This window comes from Pan troglodytes, chromosome 8 (genome assembly GCF_028858775.2).
Source record: "Pan troglodytes isolate AG18354 chromosome 8, NHGRI_mPanTro3-v2.0_pri, whole genome shotgun sequence".
Classification (NCBI taxonomy): Eukaryota; Metazoa; Chordata; class Mammalia; order Primates; family Hominidae; genus Pan; species Pan troglodytes.
Genome location: NC_072406.2, coordinates 37,707,485 through 37,728,338, shown reverse-complemented (window position 1 = coordinate 37,728,338; position 20,854 = coordinate 37,707,485). Strand labels below are relative to the sequence as shown.

Sequence of the window (20,854 nt, the reverse complement as noted above, 5' to 3'; positions counted from 1 at the left end):
CGGTGGGCGCTGGGGTCCGGCCGGCCGGCCTTGGAGGAGGGGCGCCTGGGGCCGCTCATGAATATTAACCGAGCCTGCGGCCTAGCGCGTCCCGGCCGGGCCCGGCGCCCGGCCAGCGTCTCCGCTTCAGCTCGCCGCCGCGCTTCGGCCGCCGGGCCCGAGCGGGCGGGAAGGGTAAGGCCCCCGGTTTTGTCTCGCCCCGGGGCTCCTAGCACCTTTGAGAAAGTCCATATTGGGGCCGCTCTCCTCGGGAGCTCGAGGTCCCCGACCCGCCTCAGGAAGGGGCGGGGGAATCGTGGGGAGGTGGGTGGTGGTTTGCTTTTTCTCGTTTTTTCCCCCTAGGTGGCCACAGGGGAAGGGAAGCCGTGTCGAGTGGTAGTTGGGGGAAAAGCCGCGACTTCAGAGTTGCTCGGGTGTAGCTCCGGAATCATGCCCTGGAGCGGGAGCGGCGCCCGCGTCCCACCCGCGGCCGCGCACGCCTCCCCGGCCGTCCCCACCCAGCCCCGCCGCGGGCCAAGGAAAACAGCCGCCTCCTCGGGGACGCCGGCCGGGGCGGAGGGGCGGAGGGGCGGCGCCCGAGTCACCCGGAGACGCCGCCGAGCCCACGCCGGCCCCAGCCAGGCTGGCTTTGTGCTTGCGTTTTTGGGGGGCGGAGGGGAGCGAAGAGGGGGCTTGGAAAGTGTGATCCCATTTCAGCCTCGTGGGGGAGAAAACTTCACCGAAGTGTCCCTGTCTGGGTGATGCAGAAAACAACATGCACAGCCCTCTGCTCTACCTAGGAAAGACATGAATTAAAATGCACTTGAATGGGGAACATTTTTTCTTGAAGGCTGCATAACAGCCAGGTGTGTTTGACGCAACCGCTGGGCAGTTTCGAGATTTCTCTTTTTTAAACACCCCCTCGAATTTATAGGCTTTTTGTTTGTTTACGTTAAAATTTTTTTTTGTTTGTTTTGCTCGGGAGGAAACGCGAACTTGGTGTGGACATGTGGGCAAGACAGTGATAGGCGCCTGGAGAAAGTTCATGACCTTTAACTTCTCGTTTTCCTAGGATCTCTCTAGGAGCTGACACTCGAACCTTCACGACCCATTCGGATTTTTCCAGGACTCAGGAGTGGCACTGGGAAGAAGGGGACCGCTTTCTGCAATTGGCCTCGACACTGGCTGCCAAGAAGACCTGTCGCCTTTGTTTTTAAGTCTCCAGAAATGGAAGAAGAAGGCGAAGTCAGTTGAAGTCACGAGAAATCAGCGAGGCATTTGAAGGCGCTTCCTGAAAACCTTTATTCCCTGGCACGTTGTCTGTTTCAACAGCCCTGCCCCTCCTCGGAGCCTGCTTGTGGAATTCTTCCCCTTCGGGTGTGTGGTGGCTTTCCCCCCCACCTCCAATGTGGACTCCAAAGGATTTGTCCCTTCTTTGTCATTTGAAATGAAATGATGGCCACGCGTCGGACTGGTCTGTCTGAGGGAGATGGTGACAAGCTCAAGGCCTGCGAGGTAAGCGCGGAGCCAGCGTTCGTGGCCGGCAGGGCGGTGGCCTGTGTCTTGAGCGTCCTGCAAGTTGGGGGTCACCGGCCACGGGGCCTCACTAGGGGCTTCCCGGGGCTTTGAGCCTGTTGGTGGGAGCGCCCCAGCTTAACCAGTAGCGAGGGGAAGCCTGGCCCACGTCTGTTTCCAGGGACTCCCGTGTTTCTTTTGCAAGAACATGTCCCGCAGTTTGGAATGTCCTCATCTTGGTCACCCCTTCTCAGAGCCAGGAATTCTCCCGTCTCTGTGGCTGTGGATGCTACAAGCCTGAGAATGGGCACCTCAGTATCCGTTTTCCTTCAGTCCCCTTCCGAGATATTTGGAGTTGAGCTGGTTGGGGGTGGCTTTCAGCATTTGTGTCTGCTCCAAGGTGCAGAGAGGGCAAGTAGTATGCTTGTTGCACCTGGAACTTAGTCTTTCTTTGGTACTGACGAGGGGAGTCTGGCTGCTGTTGCTGCAGATCTCTGCTTTAGGTAGAAAAAGAAGTGTTTTTCCGTGAATAGTTTAAGCACAGCCTTGGAAAACGACCTTACAGAGTCGTAATTCCAACTCCCGGAGAAGTCTCCTGCCTTTACTGTTCTCTTATTTATACCCTCCCTTTCACTACTCTGAAGTTCTGTGAGCTGCTCTGGGGTGTCAGGTGGGTTGCGTTGCTGGTTAGGGTAGCATCTAGCATCTAACATCTTCCCAAGGGCCCAGAGATTTTACTCCAGACTTCCTGAAAATTTTTGAGCAGGCAGGACAGAAATCATAGAAAATACATTGATTTATGACACGCATATACTCTGTTGCCTCTCACCTTTTTTTTTTTTCCTCGTGTTTGGAGATTGAAGTATTCGGAATTTACTTCTATTATGAATATACTATGTTTATCATTGGCGGTTTCTGTAATTTGTTCGTTAAATAGACTGAATATTGTTATCCTTTAAATTTTACTTTTGAGATGCCTATGTTTTCATTGAAGGGTTGAGGATTACTTTAGACAATAACATACCCAAATGAACCCTCATTCACTGTCTCGCTTTCTTTTGCACCGGATGTTAAATTTTAACTTCATAGTCCTTGAAACAAGGGCTGGCTCTAAGTGTGTGAGTTTTGGCATTTTAATAAAAATGAATCAGAAGTTAAATTTTGGTTCATAAAGCAAGCAGAGAAACTTGCTTCATGCCGCTTACTTCATGTCGAATTAGAAAGTTTATGCAGAAAACGCTGTGAGGTACAGTGTGCTATTACTGTACAATTTATTAGGCAGAACTACAGGTTTACATTTAGAATCAGTGTTTTACTTTTTGACATCTGTAAACACCTGCTTGCAGGCAAAAGCATGATTAAGTGGAACACCACAATCCTCTGATCACAGTAAACCATAATAACTCCTTTTGGAAGGCCTACCTGCAACCTGGTGATTGCTTAATGTGTATTGCAGTTACATAATAATATGTATTGTGGTCCTGAAGCCTTATTTGTCATTGTCTTGTGAATACTTTAATTAGCATTGTATTTGCATTCTGTTTGCAAGAACTAATGTTATTTGATTTTTTTTTTTGGGGTCATTTAAGAGATGTCCTGAAACCAAGAATTTAGACACATCTTGTCCTTGGCTAGCAAGCAGTATTTCCAGTTTGTTGCACACTTGGCTTTTATTAACAATGACAGTTATGTATTTTTTAACGGCTGTGAAATTTGTTTTCATTTGGACCTTACTGCTGGCAGCATGGCTATCTTGTTTTTAGTTTAGCAATGAAGAAAACACAATATCACCTGTGTTTTGCTCATGTGAAATATATATACAGTATTTAGGTTTGGTATTAAACTACAATATTATTTGACTTTCTAAAGAATAGGTATTTTGCCTAGATTCTATGTGGAAGTGGAAATAAAGGGGATATACGTTGTCAGAAAACATTTTAAAACCTCAGGGTTGGGAGTGAAGAGAACTTGTGTAATTATTGCCTGTATTTAGTTGTGACGTGTTTTAATCTGTGATTGATGCTTCTGATACACATTAAATCTTGTGAATATTTTTTAGTAATAGAAAGGGAGTTAGTTGCTAATGAAATACTTTGGGCTGATATTTAGGTTTTTGAACATTGCACTTAATTTTTGTCGTCAATTTTATTAGAAGCACTACATTCCACAGTGGTACTATCACTCTTTAAAAAATTTTAAAAATCAATAATGTGTTTGGATACTACATTTATTATTGTGTTTTTAACTAACAAAGAGATGAGCATGTATGTCTTAATAGCAATGCTGTTAATCAGCCAAGAAAACCTAACTTTATAGGACAGAAGAAATCAATATAATGAATTAACAGGAGTCTCTGTTTCATGCTTTATCTAATTAGCCAACTCCACCTTCTCTGAATAAGGTCTTGTGCTTTGTTGAAAAACAATCAGAGATTTCTTGTTCATCTTAAGCATTGCAATTTTATTGTGTTGATACATGAATACATTTAGGCCTCCCCACCCCCAGGATATATTGGAAGGCTCAAAACAAATAAACAGCCCTCTTCAAATAAGAAATTAGGACAGTTCAGTAGAATATGTCTTGGCATTATACAGTAAGGATGGTCCAGATGGTACTCACACGAATTTATGTACTTTTATACATCTCGAGGTGTATTTTTAAAACTTGAAATCACTCACTCTGAACCTCTTAAGTGATTTTTGGGGTGTGTGTGTGTGTGTGTGTGTGTGTAGTCCGTGAAGTCTTCTGACACCAATCCTTGAGTAACTTTGCTCACAAAATCACTTTATATAGATTCTTCTGTTGAATCCTCTATGATATTATCACCCCTTTTCATATCCATATAGCTTCGTCTTTCAAGGTTTAACTTTTTTTTTAAGCCAAAGAAGAGAAAACTTTCCCTCAGCTTTCTTAACCACATGATTTTTTTTCCATTTCTAACATTTATTTAATTTTTTATCTGTAGTCCATACTCTTGTCCAGTAATAGAATTTTTGACACTTTGTTTATTATTAAACTTTTTACTAATGCAAATGAACTTATTTTTGTTTTGCTTCTTGACCTAGGCTAAGATTATTCTATGACTGAAATGTATTATGGCTGATGAAATACACTTGTTGGTTGATTTTGAAATACTGTAAACAATACAATAAGACATTTTTCTGGGTACGAGTTTGTATGAATCCATGTGTTGACTCTTCCTTCTGGAATGCTGGACAGTTTGCTTTTGCTTTCATCCCAGACTCCCTGGTTCCTTCTCAGGCGCTCTCTCTTCTCCTCCCCTCCGTTCTATCTCCCTCTCTATCTGCCTCTTTTGTAGGGTTTTTCTTCCTCTTCTTGCCCCATTGTTGGTTTTATCCAGAGCCAAGGCCTTTCCATTCCTGTATTCTCTTTCTCACTCCCTGGGTTTTATTTTGCACTCTCCTGTGTGCTGGTGACTCCGTATCTACTCCTCTATCTCAGGCTTTATGGTTGATCTCTAGACCTTTTCAGCCAGCTGCCTATTTACCGAACACTTTTGGGGGATATTCCCCAGGCATTGCAAACTCATCAGATTTCACCGCTACCACTGACTCTCCCTCTTCCTGTGCACCTTCTTTCGCTGAGTAGCACTACCATCTATTTATTGGTCCAAGTCAAAAACTAGGTCAGCATCCTCACTCTTCGTCTCGTCATTCCTCATATGCAAAGTCTTGTGGAGTCCACATTCCCAATACCCACTACCCCCACCTGAGTTCAGGTCAGCTGCATCTCACTGATGAACCACAGAAACAGATTCCCTACGGAGTTTCCCAATAACTTAGCCTTGTCCCCTTCCGCAGCTCTGTCCCTACTGTAATCAGAATGATCCTCCTGATGGGCAGATGACCTGAGGTCAGGAGTTGTACACCAGCCTGAGCAACATGGTGAAACCCGGTCCCTACTAAAAATACAAAAATTAGCTGGGCGTGGTGGCGCACACCTGTAGTCCCAACTGTTTGGAGGCTGAGGTATGAGAATCCTTGAACCCGGGAGGCAGAGGTTGCAGGTAGCCAAAATTGCGCCACTGTACTCCAGCTGATCGTTACATTACCTCCTATAAGACAATTTTCTGTCTTCCCATTTCCTTTGAAATAAAATTCAGACTTCTGTGAAGTCTGAAAGGACTTCGGTAATTTGGTCCGCGCTTCTGTCTCACTTGTTACTTCTTTTTGTTCTTCCTAGATTGAACTCCCGTCAGGTCCTTTCTTCTCCCCTTCCCTCTACTGTCCCCTGTTCCTCCTCCCTCTGCTCCATGGCTGATTTTTACTCATCATACTGGTCTTTTCTTCAATACTGCTTCCTCAGGAAAGCCTTCCCTGACCCGCAAGACTCTTTCAGTTGCCCCTAGTGTATTCTCTCAAAACACCCTGCACTTTCAGGAATACCAGTTACAAGTTTATCTGTATCCCCCTTGGATTGCAGTCCCTATAAGAGCAGGGACCATGTTTGTTTCCACAGGGACTGACACATAGTAAGTGTCAGGTGATATTTTTTGAATGAATAAATGAATATGCAGGAAAGGCTTTACATTTTATTCAGTGTTCATTTAGATTCCCGGACATTATACTCTCTTGATTATCTTCCTTCCTCGTTGTCACCTCCTTCTGTCTCTTTGAGGTTTCCTCGACATCCTGATTTGCTAAACCTTTCTACACCTCAAAGCTCAGTTAATCCTCATTTCTTCTCCCAATACTGTTTCATGGTTTTAAATATCAAGTATATGCAGATAATTGACACACACACACTCACTTATATTTCTTTATGTGTACATGTGTGTATCTCTATTGCTGACCTGCTCCTCTGTCTCTCAGAATCAGATTCCTATATCCAACTGACCTGACTGCCTAGAATCTCCATTTGAATAGTAAATAGGCATATCTAAAACCACAATCCTGACTCTACCTCCATTCCCCTGGCCCACCTTCCCAAGTATGCTCCTTCAGTCTTCCTCATCTCAAGCAATAGCAATCCCATCCTTCCAGGCCAGGCATCTTGGAGTGATCTTTGATGTCTCTCTTTTTTCTCATATATGACATGTGGATCTGGTTGACTGATCTCTCCACTTCAGTCCTTGCCAGCCTAAAGCCTGTTCTCCACGCAGCAATCAGGACAGACAATTTATAAATCAAGTTGTGTCATTCCTTTGCTCAAATTCCTCAAATGGCTTCTCAGTTCTCTGAAGATTGAAGGCCAAAGTTCTTGCAGTGACCTGCAAAGCCCTGTATAATTGGTCCTTCCCCCTCCCTGAGCGCACCTCCTGTGCCTCTTCCCGCCTCACTCTGTGCTAGCCATTCTGGTCTCTTGCTTTTCTGCATGTACACAAACGTGGGAGTCCCCAGAGCCTTCCCACTCACTGAACCCTCCCCTTAGAACACTTCCCCCAGTCTCTGCACAGCTTGCTTCCTTGGCTCCTTCGGGCTTTTGCTTAGAGGTCACCTTCCGAGTGAAGCTTTGCCAACCACTCCCTTTGTTGAATGCCCCTCCCCTGCTCCTTGTGCCATGCTCTGCCTTCCTTCCTTGCTTTATCTCCCTATCACTTAGTCTCCACCCGGCATGCTTATGCATTTGATTTTGTTTGTTTATTTGAGACAGGTAATATATCTAGAACGCAGGTGTTGAGAGTGCAGTTTGTCTGTTTTGTTCACATTGTGTTTCTTGTGCCTAGAAGAGTGCCTAGCATATAATAGGTTGTCAATAAATATGTTTTTGGAATGAATAAAGACTTAGAAAAACTCCAAAATGTTACTGAGTTTGCATTTGGACATGTAGTATGTGAATTCTTATTTATTTTATTTCTTTTTGAGACAGAGCCTTGCATTGTCACGCAGGCTTGAGTGCAGTGGTGCAATCTCTGCTCACAGCAACCTCTGCCTCCCAGGCTCAAGTGATTCTCCTGCCTCAGCCTCCTGAGTAGCTGGGATTACAGGCGTGTGCCAGCATGCCTGGTTAATTTTTGTATGTTCAGTAGAGATGGGGTTTTGCCATGTTGCCCAGGCTGGTCTCGAACTCCTGATCTCAAAGTGATCCGCCCACCTCATCCTCCCAAAGTGCTGGAATTACAGGTGTGAGCCACTGCGCCCAGCTGAATACTTATTTTAGTTTATATAAAATATGTACAGTATGAAATATGTTCTTCCTTAGACCTCCTGCCCACCTTAAATTCCATTTCATTTCCGTTAGAACTGCTGTTAAAATTTTTGGTGCCTTTTTTCTTTGCACCTTTATTACCTTTGGGAAGCTGGTAACCAAGTAACAGTAACCAAGACAATGTGTAGTACAAATGTATGAAACAATTTCCACTAAGAGATGAGATCATGATAATTAACAGACAAGTGAAAGGGCAATCAGACTGGTCGATAAGAGAAGCTATAAAAAGATAATCTGTATGGATGATGTTTTATTTCTTAAAACGAATGGCTAGTATATGGATGTTCCTTATTATGTATTTTTATTTTTTCATGTCATAAATATTTCATAACCAGTTAAAAAAAGATCACAAACATTGACCGTGATGAAATGTTAACAGTTGTTTATTCTGAATGATGAGAATATCAGGATTATATTATTTTTACATTTTCTCCTTTTTATTACCAAAATGACAATAAAAGAAAAAAGTCTTTACTATGTAAAGACTTTAAAAATAGGTAATATGTATTCAGTCTTGTGAAAATTTGGTTTGTGGCAAACCTACACTGCTTAAAACAATACTAAAAAGCATACACACTGCTCAAAGCAACACTTAAAAACAATTTTTTCTTTTTCTTTTCTTTTCTTTTTTTTTTTTTTTTGAGATGGACTCTCACTCTGTCGCCCAGGCTGGAGTGCAGTGGCGTGATCTCGGCTCACTGCAAGCTCTACCTCGCGGGCTCATGCCTTTCTCCTGCCTCAGCCTCCCGAGTAGCTGGGACTACAGGCGCCTGCCACCATGCCTGGCTAATTTTTTGTATTTTTAGTAGAGACGGGGTTTCACCGTGTTAGGATGGTCTCGATCTGCTGACCTTGTGATCTGCCTACTGTGGCCTCCCAAAGTGCTAGGATTACAGGCGTGAACCACCGTGCCCGGCCAAAAAACAATTTTTAAAAAGCAAGTTTCTTCATTGGAGGCATAGGATTCATTCTAGACTAGTTACAGTATGGTATAACTCTATTATTTAATTTTAATTTTGTGTTTCTTCATACACCTGAATTTAAGTGTCAGAATACTGTTCCATGCCAAAAGTTTTATGCTGCAAGTTAGGGTTAAAGCTAAAACCTGTTAGAATTGAGAATGATGGCAGTAGCAGCAGCAGGGATCATTAAGTGGCATTTCGGCAGAAGCCTGGATTTTAATGTATTGAGTGGGGCCTATCACTAGATAAGAGCCATCAGCAAAGTGAGTACCCAGATCTAAAGAATTTCTCCGTAAATTGTTAGTGTTCCTTCCCATTCATTTCTTCCAGGTTAAGCGTTTTATGAAGTTCATTGTGCCTTGATGTTCTTCATTTCTTTAGTTACTACCAGGTCAAGTAATCTAGCACAAAGGTAATATTCAGTTTCTTTTGTTCTTTGCTTTGTGAAGGGTCCTGTCTTCTTATTATAGTTAACAATATGCTGATTTAAGTATGGGCAATGCTAGTGTTGATAAGATGCACAGATGCTGTTATTCAATGCAGCTATTTTCTGTTACAGAAAGACCATATGGTAGGCACTTGTTTTTCTGTCTAGTTGATGTGATTAGATTACTAAAACGAAAGGTTATTGGACTTAAAGATTGTCCTACTATTTTATCTAATTTTAATTGACTGTAAGTAATTAAATGTGTTAAAATATTATAAGCCTTCCATATCTTCCCTGGTTTGAAGTAGAAAGATATCTAAATGCAAAAAACTCAATTTTGGATTGCTTTCACCAAAATAGTTTTATGGTTTAAGTTGCCATGTTCTTATAAAATTGGGTATTGTGCAAATTATTTCACAATCTAATCTGGATGATGGCATTTTGTGCTTCTCAAATAATCCAAAAGACAAATGGATATATTGTACTATAGGTTTGAGAAACTTGATGTGGGCTGGACGTGGTGGCTAATGCCTGTCATCCCAGTACTTTGGGAGGTAGAGTCGGGAGGATTGCTTGAGCCCAGGAGTTTGAGACCAGCCTGGACCAAATAGGGAGACCCCCATCACTTAAAAAAAAAAAAAAGAGAAAAAGAAACTTGACGTGATGGAAATGTTTTATAAGTCCTCTTCTAGTTATCTATTTAATATGCAAGAATTTCCACTATGTAGATTTGTGAATAAAAGAGTAGATTGAGAACCCAAATTTGATATTTCTGACTATTCATCTGTTTCGGGGTAAGTAGACAGATCAGAAGAAACTGTTTATTATTGTAAAAAATAAAAATAAAAAAACAGGGAAGTTAAAGACTTTATTTACTTTTCCCTGGTGACTAGCTGCTGAGTTTTCTATTTGATATTGGGTGTGTTTTTGATTCAGAATTGGTTACTTACTATGTTTTCCCCTGTTGCTTATCTCTGTTCTGAAGAGGGCTCTGGCATAGTCAGGAGTAGTGCTATGTATGCAGCACTGTTTATAATCCCACAACTTCTTTGCCCTTCGTACAACCTAAGGAAGACACTCTCTTGAGTTCTATTTTTTTGTTCATTGCACTACTCATTAATATATTGAGAAGACTTATATTCTTGAGTATATGTCCTGATTTTCTCCTTACTCACAATGTGGAGACTGTCCTTGAATATCAGTAGATACAAAGCTGGATTTATGATTATATTTAGACATTCTTCTGAATGTGGCATAGCTAGTGTGATCTTGGGAATTCATTAGCGCCGTTTTTTTTTTTAACCTTGAGGTAATACCTCAGTAATACCCAGTATTTGCCTAGTAAATACAGATTGTATATTTAAAAGAATTCGTATAAGCCAGATCAGTGAGACTTACTTTCTTCTCTGGGTTCTGCATATTGGCTTCTGGAAACATTATGTGCTAGTAGTGGATGTGAGGGGAAGGAAAGGCTCTGGGCACCCCGTTCATATCAGATTGTTATTCTAATCCTTTTAGGAAATTGTTTTTGTTTACTTTTTTTTCTTTAATCATATAGACACCCTTCTTTGTCCATAGATTGTATAAACAGCCCTCTGTATCTATGGGGTTGCACATTCGTGGATTCAACTAACTGTGGATCAAAAATATTGGGGGAAAAAATTGTGTCTGTGCTGAACAAGTACAGACTTTTTGTTCTTGTTATTATTCCCAAAACCACAGTATAACAACCGTTTATGTGGTATTCACATTGTATTAGGTATTGTAAGTAATTTAGAGATGATTTACTGCAGGAGGTGTGTTAGGTTATATGCAAATATTGCTTCATTTTATATTAGGAACTTGAGCATGCGTGGATTTTGGTATCCGCAGGAGGTCTTGGAACCAATCTCCCATGAATATTGAAGGACCACTGTATAGATCATATCTATTTTGTGGCAACATAGGTCCTGTCCGTACATGGCCTTCTCTACTGCATGCCCAAGTCTCCATCTGCCTTTCTCTTGTAAGGTCATATGTCACTGGATTTAGGTAATTCTCAAGATCCTTAACTTGGCCAGGTGCAGTGGCTCACACCTGTAATCCCAGCACTTTGGGAAGCTGAGGCAGGCAGATCACTTGAGGTCAGGAGTTCGAGACCACCCTGGCCAACATGGCAAAACCCTATCTCTGCTAAAAATACAAAAAATTAGCTGGGTGTAGTGGTGCATGCCTGTAATTCCAGCTACTCGGGAGGCTGAGGCATGAGAATCGTCTTGAATCCAAGTGGCGGAGGTTGCGGTGAGCCCAGATGGAGCCACTGCACTCCAGACTGGGTGACAGAGTGAAACTCTGTCTCAAAAAAAAAAAAGTTCTTAATTACATCTGCAAAGACCCCTTTTCAAAATAAGGTCATGCCCACAGGTTCTGGGTGGACATATCCTTTCAGGGGGGTTACTGTTTAAACTCCTACACTGGGGTTTCTTCTGTTTGGTCACATGCTCAGATGTTTCTCTTTGCTCCCTTCTTTCCAGATGCTGATGCTGTGTACAACTTAAAAGTGTTGTTAGTGATTTGCCTCTTCTCATATCTGTTTTGGGGTTCCTAGGGATGCCTTGACACCTAGTTTTGTTGTAAATATTGCCCACGTGTTTTTGTTGTTGCTGTTGGCTTGCTATCTGGCTGCACTTATCTTTTTTTGAGGGGAGAAGGGAATTCAGGGAGATTTCCATGTTGATTCTCGAATAAGGAAAAGATAGTTACGTGAATATTATCCTTCATGTGAAACTGGTTTGAGTTTTCTAAAGGATTTTACAGATGAAGATGTTCTGACGTGGGGACTGAAGATGGGAAAAGTAGACTGTGTTTAGGAATGATTTATAAAAGATTGATTATAGTTGGGCCTTTAGTCTCTGAGTTTTTTTTTTCTTTTTTGGTATGAACTTTTCGTTTAGTGGTTCCCCTGGGAACTTTTGAAAATCAAATGCCTGAAACCCTTCTTTTCCTTCTCCCAGAATTTTTCAGCATCTTAGAGGATGGAATAGTATCAGTTGTTAGATATGCAGCGATTTTGCTAGAAGCCCAAGTGCTCCAACTAACTTCTTTCTCTCTTTCTCTCTTTCTTTCTCTTTTTCCCTCCCACACTCCCTCCCTCCTTCCTTCCTTTTTTTTTTTTTTTTTGAGATGGAGTCTTGCTCCATCGCCCAGGCTGGAGTGCAGTGGCGCGATCTTGGATCACTGCAACCTCTGCCTCTCAGGTTCAAGTGATTGACCTGCCTCAGCCTCCCAAGTAGCTGGGACTACAGGCACCCGCCACCATGCCCAGCCAATTTTCGTATTTTTAATAGAGATGGGGTTTCGCCATGTTGGCCATGCTGTTCTCGAACTCCTGACCTTGGGATCCACCCGCCTTGGCCTCCCAAAGTGCTGGGATTAAAGGCGGGAGTCACTGCACCAGCTACTTTCTTACTGAGATTGAGGAAGGAAGCAACTTGTGTTTTGCCTACAACTGATGATAATGACCCTTTTGTTCCCAAGATAAAAGTTAATCAAAAATGATTCAAATTTGATCTAGTGCCAAACTTTCCTGTTATATTTAGAAGTGTCCTTCCACATTTATTAACAAATTCAACAAATATTTATTGAGCACCTTCTGAGTGCCAGACACTGAGGGTGCAGCAGCATAAAAGTACAGACATAGTCTGGTTCCTACCTTCATGGGTATACATGGGCAATGGGAAGCGCAGACAATTGAACAAGTACTTATAGTAGAGTTGCAATGAATAGGATTTTAGCAGAAGAGTAAGGAGCTATGAAAACATATAGCAGGCTGACCTCACCTACTGTAGAGATCAGGGAAAATCTTCCTGGGAAGATTGTGTCTAAGCTAACTGAGGAAGGAGTTAACTAGGTAGAAAGAAGAGGAGAATGTTGTGGCACAGGGAACAACTTTAGATTCTGAATATGCTACAGCTAGGGAGAATATCTATTATCTCTAGAATACTAGGGAGAATATTTAATGTCTCACTAGATACTCTCTATCTAGAGATTCTACATATAGTATATCTAGAATATTTATATCTAGAGATACTGGATATTCTCCCTAGCTGTAGCTTATTCAGCTACAAGACCAGGAAGGGAAAAATATAGAAGTGAGCAACAGCCTTTATTGAGTCCTTTCAATGTACTCAAGTTAGTTTTCTCAGAAAGAACAACTTTTGTTTTTACCCATATTTCATCAGTTTCCATACCATCTACATTACATTATTACCAAACACAAAACAGACATAAAGAGATATGTGCAAAAATAAAACTGACTTATGTTAAGCTTGAATGTCACTTGTTGGGAGCAGAATTGAGTGTCTAGATTATCTTCCCAGTTGTAAGAGTTGAGCTTGCAGTACTGTTGGATTCAGTTTGCAGGTATTTTGTTGAGGACTTCTGTGTCTGTGTGCGTCAGGGATATTGGTCTGTATGGTTTTGTTGTTGTTGTTGTTGTTGTTGTGGTGGTGTCCTTGTCTGGATTGGTTTTTTTTTTTTTTTAAGAGAAGGTTTTGCTCTGTCACCCAGCCTGCAGTGCAGTGACATGAACATGGCTTACTGTAGCCTCGACCTGCTGGCCTCAAGCGGTCTTTCTGTCCAGTCTCCTGAGTAGCTGGGACTACAGGCATGCACCATCACACCTGGCTAATTTTTAAATTTTTTTTGTGGAGATGAGGTCTCACTGTTTTGCCTGAGCTGGTCTTGAACTCCTGAGCTCAAGCTATCCTGTCGTCTCAGCCTCCCAAAGTGTGGGGATTACAGGCATGAGACGCAGTGCCCGCCCCCTTTTCCAGTTTTGGTATCAGGGTGATACTGGCCTCATAGAATGAGTTAGGGAGAATTCCTTATTCCTTGATTTCTTAGAACAGTTTCAGGAGGATTGGTATTAGTTCTTTTTAGTTCGTTGTATGTTTGATAGAATTTGGCTGTGAATCCATCTAGTCCTGAGCTTTCTTTGTTGGGAGATTTTTTTAAATTACTGATTGAGCCTTGCTACTTGTTATTGATGTGTTCAGGTTTTCTATTTCTTCTTGGTTCAACCTTGAGTGGTTGTATGTTTCTAGGAATGTATCCATTTCCTCTAGGTTTTCTAGTTTGTGAGCATAATTGCTGTTCATAATAGTTTTTGATGATCGTTTGTATTTCTGTGGTATCAGTTGTAATGTCTCCTTTTTCATATCTGATTTTGTTTATTTGGGTCTTCTCTCTTTTCTTTGTTACAACCTCTATGGAAAACTGTGTGGAGATTTCTTAAAGAAGTAAAAATGGAACTACCATTTGACCTAGGAATCTACTCAAAGGAAAAGAAATCCACTTATCAAAAAGATATCTGCTCTTGTATGTTTGTTGCAGCACTATTCACAGTAGCAAAGATATGGAATCAACCTAAGTGTCCATCAGTGGAGGAATAGACAAAGACAATGTGGTATATTTGGAATGGAAGACTATTCATGGAATACTATTCAGCCATAAGAAAGAATGAAATTATATCTTTTGCAGCAATGTGGATGGAACTGGAGGACATTATCTTAAGTGAAACAAACCAAGCACAGAAAGTTGAATATTGCATGTTCTCGCTCATAAGTGGGTGCTAAAAATTTGTACACATGGGTGTAGAGAGTGGAAGGATAGACAATGGAGACTCAGAAGGGTGACAGAGTGGGAGCAGGTGAATGACGATAAATTAGTTAATGGGTACAGTGTGTGTTATTTGGGTGATAAATATACGAAAAGCCGACTTGACCACTACACTATCTATGCAGATAACAAAATTGCATATGATACCCCATAAATTTATACAAATAATAATAATAGAGTTGAGCCATGGGATCAGCCAGTATTCAAGAATTAGCCAGGAAATCAAGAATTTTGGTTGGTCTAGCAAGTCAGTTAGGCAGAGTTCAATTAAGCCAGCATCTATGGTAATTATAGTTTTGGGAGTTGATGAGGTCATTGAGGGAGGGAAGAGGGTCAAAGTCCAGAATCTGAGGAACACCACCAATTAAGGGACGGACAGAGGCCGACAAACCAGCCACCAAGGCGAACTAGTTAGAAACAAGCTTTTCAGTAGCCTCAGTTTTCAGATTTTGAGGACTTTGAATTTGATCTTTATATTTAGCCTTTGGCAAGCTTCCAGCAGCAGCATTGTTTAACCTAGCTTCTCTCAAATTTATTTTGCTATTGAAGCCTTTTTTTTTACTTAACTGTAGTTTATATTCTGCATCCTATAAAACAAGTAGGAACATACTTTGGGAAACACTGCTGTATACAGGCAGAAAGGAGCAACAGAAGGAATTTATAGAGTAGTCATATGATTAGCTTTTAGTTTAAAAGGTGCTTTTGTTAGTCCTGAACAGACAAGATTCCAGAGAGGGGTGACAGGATGTTTGGGAGACCAACTAGATGCCCTGTGATAATCCAGGAGAAAGTTGATGGGGGTCTGAATTTAGGCAGTGCCGGTGGAGTGGAAAAAGGACAGTTCATTATATGTTTTGGGAGAAGTGACATGATTTGGTAGCTAGATATGAGAGGTAAGGAAGGAGGAGTCTAAGATGACTCTGGTTTCTGTTTGGGTGACTAGGGGGATGAGTTGTACAGCCACTATGCAGATTAGGGAATAGAGGAGGTCGTGCAAGTTTGGAGGGAAGGTGATGAATTCAGTTTTGGACATGTAGTATGTAGGTGTATGTGCTTAGCAAGTGTTTAGTCACGCAGATTTGGAGCTTGGGAGAAAGGGTGGTGTTGAAGAGGGCTTTAGAAGTAATTCATAGTTAAAATCACAGGTTGAGGTGACATCACCTATGGAAGTGTAAGAAATTAGAGGGAGGTCAAGGATAGAATTCTGATTTAGACAGAAAGGGGTGATAATCTTGAAACTATTAATCATTTATTAGATATCTGTTAGACACTGTTTTAAGCATGTTACAGATGTTATTTCAGATTAAACCTCGTGAAGGTATGTCTCCATCTTACAAATGAATGATTTGAAGCTTAAAGGATAAGTCTTTAGCCTCCTTGGTCATACATCTGTCTTATTAAGATCTAGGCTTTTCTCACATTGCTACATTGCCTTTTGCAAAGAAGTAATAGTTAAAGAAGTAGTAAGAGAACAAAGAGACTGGAACTGTGGTACCCAGGATGAGAGTCATTGAAGGAGTTGTTAGCTCTGTGTGGCGCTACTGAGAGGTTAAGAAAGGACGGAGTACCCTTTGGTACCCTTGGGATCAAGTCAGTGTGAGCGTCATTGATGATGGCACAGCCTTGTGTTGGAATTTGTTTGCTGTGGACTGGAGCCAGCATAGTTGATTGATTTATATACCACCTCCCCAGGTTGTGTTTTCATTGAATGACTAAAGATGCCCAGAAAAGAAGGAAAAAGCAATAACCTTTTACAAATTAAATAATGTTAAATACTCAGTAAGAATTTTATGAAAACTTTCCTTCATGATCTAATAATTTAAATGTACTAGTGGGAACTACATTTGGGAAGATGATGTCGTTCTGCCAGTTAGCTATTGCTGCTTAGACAGGAAAGGGAGGGGAAGATCTTATTTGTGGACCACATCACTGCAGAGCTCTCGTAACCCGCTGCTCTGCTGACAGAAGCTGAGTCAGAGAAGAGATGCAGACTGCGCTATAGGCAGTCATGGCCCAGTTCAGGATTTTAGACTGCATGATCAACCACAATTGGAGTTTGTTGTGCAATCTGTATTGTGCATGGAGTGGTCAGGTTTGTTTCATAAGTGTGTATGTATGTATTTGCTTTTTAATTCAAAACTGCTATGATGTATAAAGCAAAAGTAAATCAGGATATAAAAACACTGTCTTCTTGTAAGAGTAGGAAAGTAATCTTTTAGAATTTTTTTTTTGTCAAAATACCTGTTTAATGTGATAAATCTAATGATCTGAATTACTTTAAAAGAATTAAGTTAATTCTTAAGTAGCACAGATGAGACTATTTGCAGAGCTTTAAGTGGTGGAGGAGGGGAAGTTAGAATGAATTACTTAAAAGTGGCAAACAATTAAAGCAATATAATTGTAACATAAATGTTACGTATTTTTGAAGGCATCTGACATTGTATTTATTAGAAAGTAGGCAAGATTTTGGAGTGAGTTGCTTTTTAGCTAGTTTTTCAGTTTTAGTGAAATATGGTTCTTGAGTTCTTTCACAGTGGGATTAAATGGAAGTACTTTTTAAAACTTTTTTGATTACTAGTCTGTTTAGAAAATGGTTATTTTGCAATAGAGAAAATCTGCTAGGTTAGCTATTGTCTGCTTTTGAGTGTTCTTCCCTAAGAAGCAAAAGCTCTTATTTTTCCCTTTATCCCTCGATCAACATTGTTATTATCAGACTGTTGTTGTTAATCGTAGATAATATTGTACAAATTCAGCATAATGGCTTCTTTTACAGAATAGAAAGCAACGTGAATGATAGCTTTTGTTCCAGTTATCAGTGAATCTTTAAAAACTATGAATTATTTACCTCGTAGGTTATTCATCACTTTGTGGGTATTTGTCTTCCTTACTAAAAACAAGTTATTTAATATTGTTTGAAATTTAAAAGGAAAACAGTTGAAAATGTAATTGAAAGCAATGAATGATAAATAAAGCACACTGACTATGCTTGCCCCAGCCCCAACCATTTCTCAGTTCTTCCATAACTGTGATGTGAGCTTCTTCGTTTATGATATGGAATTAGTTCCCAGTGGTACTTTGGGGTGTCCAATACTTTTCTTTATGTACTGTTTTCTCTATTCTGGAATGGTGAAAAAATATTTTCATAGTTTAGGCTGGGCATAATAGACTAATGTATCAGAGAAATCAGAGATGGAGAAGGTCATTTAGTCTCTGTTTGTTTCACCGTAAGATTGATCCCTCAATGCACTTTCTAGCCTGTGCCTAATGGATTTACATTACCGTAAAAAATATGGATTTTGAATGGCTGCTAAGAGGATAAAAGAAGATAGATACTGGAATTATCTTAACATGTAAAATTCATAATACCAGGAGCCTAACGAAGCTGAAACTTAAGATTTTTTAGCGTTTAGTGACTAGTTTACAGCAATTACTAACTCATTAGTTAGTCTCATCATCAGAAAACTTTCTAGTTTGAGGTCTGAGACCTTTTTAAGACGTCTTCATTCTGGGTAATCCCAAAGGAATTTAATTTGAGTTGCAATAGAATCTAGGGATGCATTGATCCAGTAAGCGAGCGATATCAAAAGTGCTTTTTTGGATGTGCCTTGGCCTGGGGTTTTTTGCTAGGATTGTTGTTGCTACCATCCTTGTGGTTTAGGTCTGATAATCAGCCATTTAGTTGCCAATGTCTCTGAGAAGAAGAGTTTTTAGGCCAGGCATAATGGCTCATGCCTGTAATACCAGCACATTGGGAGGATCACTTGAGCCCAGGAGTTCGAGAGCAGCCTGGCCAACATGGAGAAACCCTATCTCTACCAAAAATAGAAAAATTACCACCAGACGCGGTGGCTCACACCTGTAATCCTAGCACTTTGGGAGGCCAAGGTGGGCAGATTGCCTGATCTCAGGAGTTCGAGACCAGCCTGGGCAACATGGCAAAACCCTGTCTCTACTAAAAATACAAAAAAAATTAGCCAGGCATGGTGGCATGTGCCTAATAATCCCAGCTGCTTGGGAGGCTGAAGCATGAGAATCGCTTGAACCTGGGAGGCGGAGGTTGCAGTGAGCCGAGATTGTGCCACTGTACTCTGGCCTGGCAGTGGAGCGAGACTCTGTCTCAAAAAAGAAAAAAAAAAAAAATAGAAAAAATAAGTCTGGCATGGTGGTGTGCACCTATAGTCCCAGCTACTCGGGAGGCTGAGGTGGGAGGATCACCTGAGCATGGGACGTGGAGGTTGCAGTGAGCTGAGAATGGGCCACTGCACTGCAGCCTGGGCCACAGAGTGAGACCCTGTCTCAAAAAAAAAAAAGAAAGAAAAGAAAAGAAAAAATGTAGAACTTGGCATAAAGTAAAAATGGCATATGACATCTCCCGTGGCTTCTGTGTCACCACTTAAAGTATTTGGTGGAGGTCACAAAATCAGTGCTTTGGGAGCCAGGCAGTTGAAGAGTAAAGAAAGTGAGTGGATCACAGTCAGGGGTTAGACAATAGAGGCTGGTGGAGACCATGGATAACTAGAGATTTGGCTTTAGGAGATTGTTGTCATGTCGTACCCACTGTTGTCAGATCATTTAGATTTCAAGAGAAGCTGAAAATTTGAATTTTCATGTTAAAGTGTCCTAATTTTTAAATGTTGATGACTAATTCAAGGTTTTCAAAATAGTGAGATCTAAGCAAAATACATCTGCTGACCAGATGTGGCTCTAGGCTTTTAGTGTGTAACCTCTTGTTTATAGGAATACTTAGGCCAGCACTTGGTTTCTTTGAGTTTCACCGTTGAAGCTAAACAGTAATCAAGGATGCTGCTGGATACCCTTGGAAAGCTTATGGTATAGGTCGGAAAGAAGTATGGGTGAGAGAAAACAAGTCGCAGAAAAGGCAGGATGGGAAGGAAGGAGAACAACTGAAGGAGACAGACAAAAGAAATGATACCATGGGAAGTGGGAGAGTGGCCATCATGTTTCTCAGGTTGCATACTGAGAATTCTGCAAGGTAACATTACTTATTAAATATTACCACTGTTGTATGGAGGCAGTATAGTGTTATAGTTGAAAGTGCAGAGTTTAGTGCCCAAGAACTGAATTCAAGGCCTGGAGTTGTTCCTGGCTCTGTGGCAGTGGTATGGCTTGAGTGTTACTTGCCTTCTCCTCTCTGACAGTACCAACATCAGGGATTGTTGTGAAGATTAAAATGAGATAACCTGGATATAGCATTTAACATAGTGCTGGCGTGTTGAGTGCTTAATACATGCTTACAATTATTATTAGTGTATTCTAAGTTGGTATAGGTGATGTTATATGAGATTTACATTAAAAGTAAAGAGATGGTAGTAAAAAATCCATTAATTTAATTTTAAAAATTACAAATGCATGGTCACTTGTAAAAACTGGAAAATTAAAATTGGTTTACTTAATTAAATCCTTCAAATTCAACTCCTGTTAATATATTGATACTGCCATTTTTTTTCACCCAGTGTGTCTAGTTTGTGTGTGGGTTTTACAAGTTGGAATATTATGTACACTTTTCCATTTTAGGACATCATTTTCAATGCCTATATAATATAGAGTGTAAAGTACAGTGTATAATATTATACACTATAATATAAACTATGTATTATGTGTGTGTGTATATATATATTGAAACCATTTATCTGTTGAACATTTAAATTGCTTCCAGTGTTCTGCTCTTATAATGTGTGGTGAATATCTTTGTGTTTTAAACTGTTTCCTGTTCAGGATTATTTTCATAGGATACAGTCTTAGAGGTGAAATTACTGGGTCATAGTGACACTATTTTTAGGATATAACTTTAATAACAGCCTGGGCAATATAGTGAGACCTCATCTTTACAAAACAATTAGCTGAGTATAGTAGTGCACACCTGTAGTCCCAGATATTTGGGAGGCTGAGGTGGGGCAATTGCTTGAGCCGGGGAAGTGGAGGTTGCAGTGAACCGAGATTCTGCCACTGCACTCCAGCCTGGGTGACAGAGCAAGACCTTGTCTCAAAAAAACAAAAAACAAAAAAAAAACCTTAAAACAATACATTTTTTGTATTCTGAAGATCTTAGAGAGGTGATTGTTCTTGGGCTTCTTGACAGATGAGTGAATTTTAAAAAGTTGTAGATTACAATACTGGTTATTCC

The 20,854-nt window shown here is 40.8% G+C and overlaps 1 protein-coding gene across 5 annotated transcripts in view; it reads left to right on the top strand.

Annotated features, from left to right (window-relative positions):
* Positions 1-84: 84 nt before the first annotated feature.
* ARHGAP21 (Rho GTPase activating protein 21) overlaps positions 85-20,854 on the top strand; it is a 136,525-nt gene continuing 115,755 nt past the window's right edge. For 2 of the 5 annotated variants that reach the window (XM_054660840.2, XM_024346263.3), the window contains exons 1-2: positions 654-845; positions 1,052-1,494. In XM_054660840.2, coding sequence (XP_054516815.1) covers positions 1,432-1,494 — 63 coding nt within the window. In that variant the 5' untranslated portion in view covers positions 654-845; positions 1,052-1,431. Of the gene's footprint in view, positions 175-653; positions 846-1,051; positions 1,495-13,620; positions 16,802-20,854 lie in introns of those variants that run through there. The other 3 variants (XM_024346265.3, XM_024346261.3, XM_024346264.2) reach the window with 2 other exon arrangements.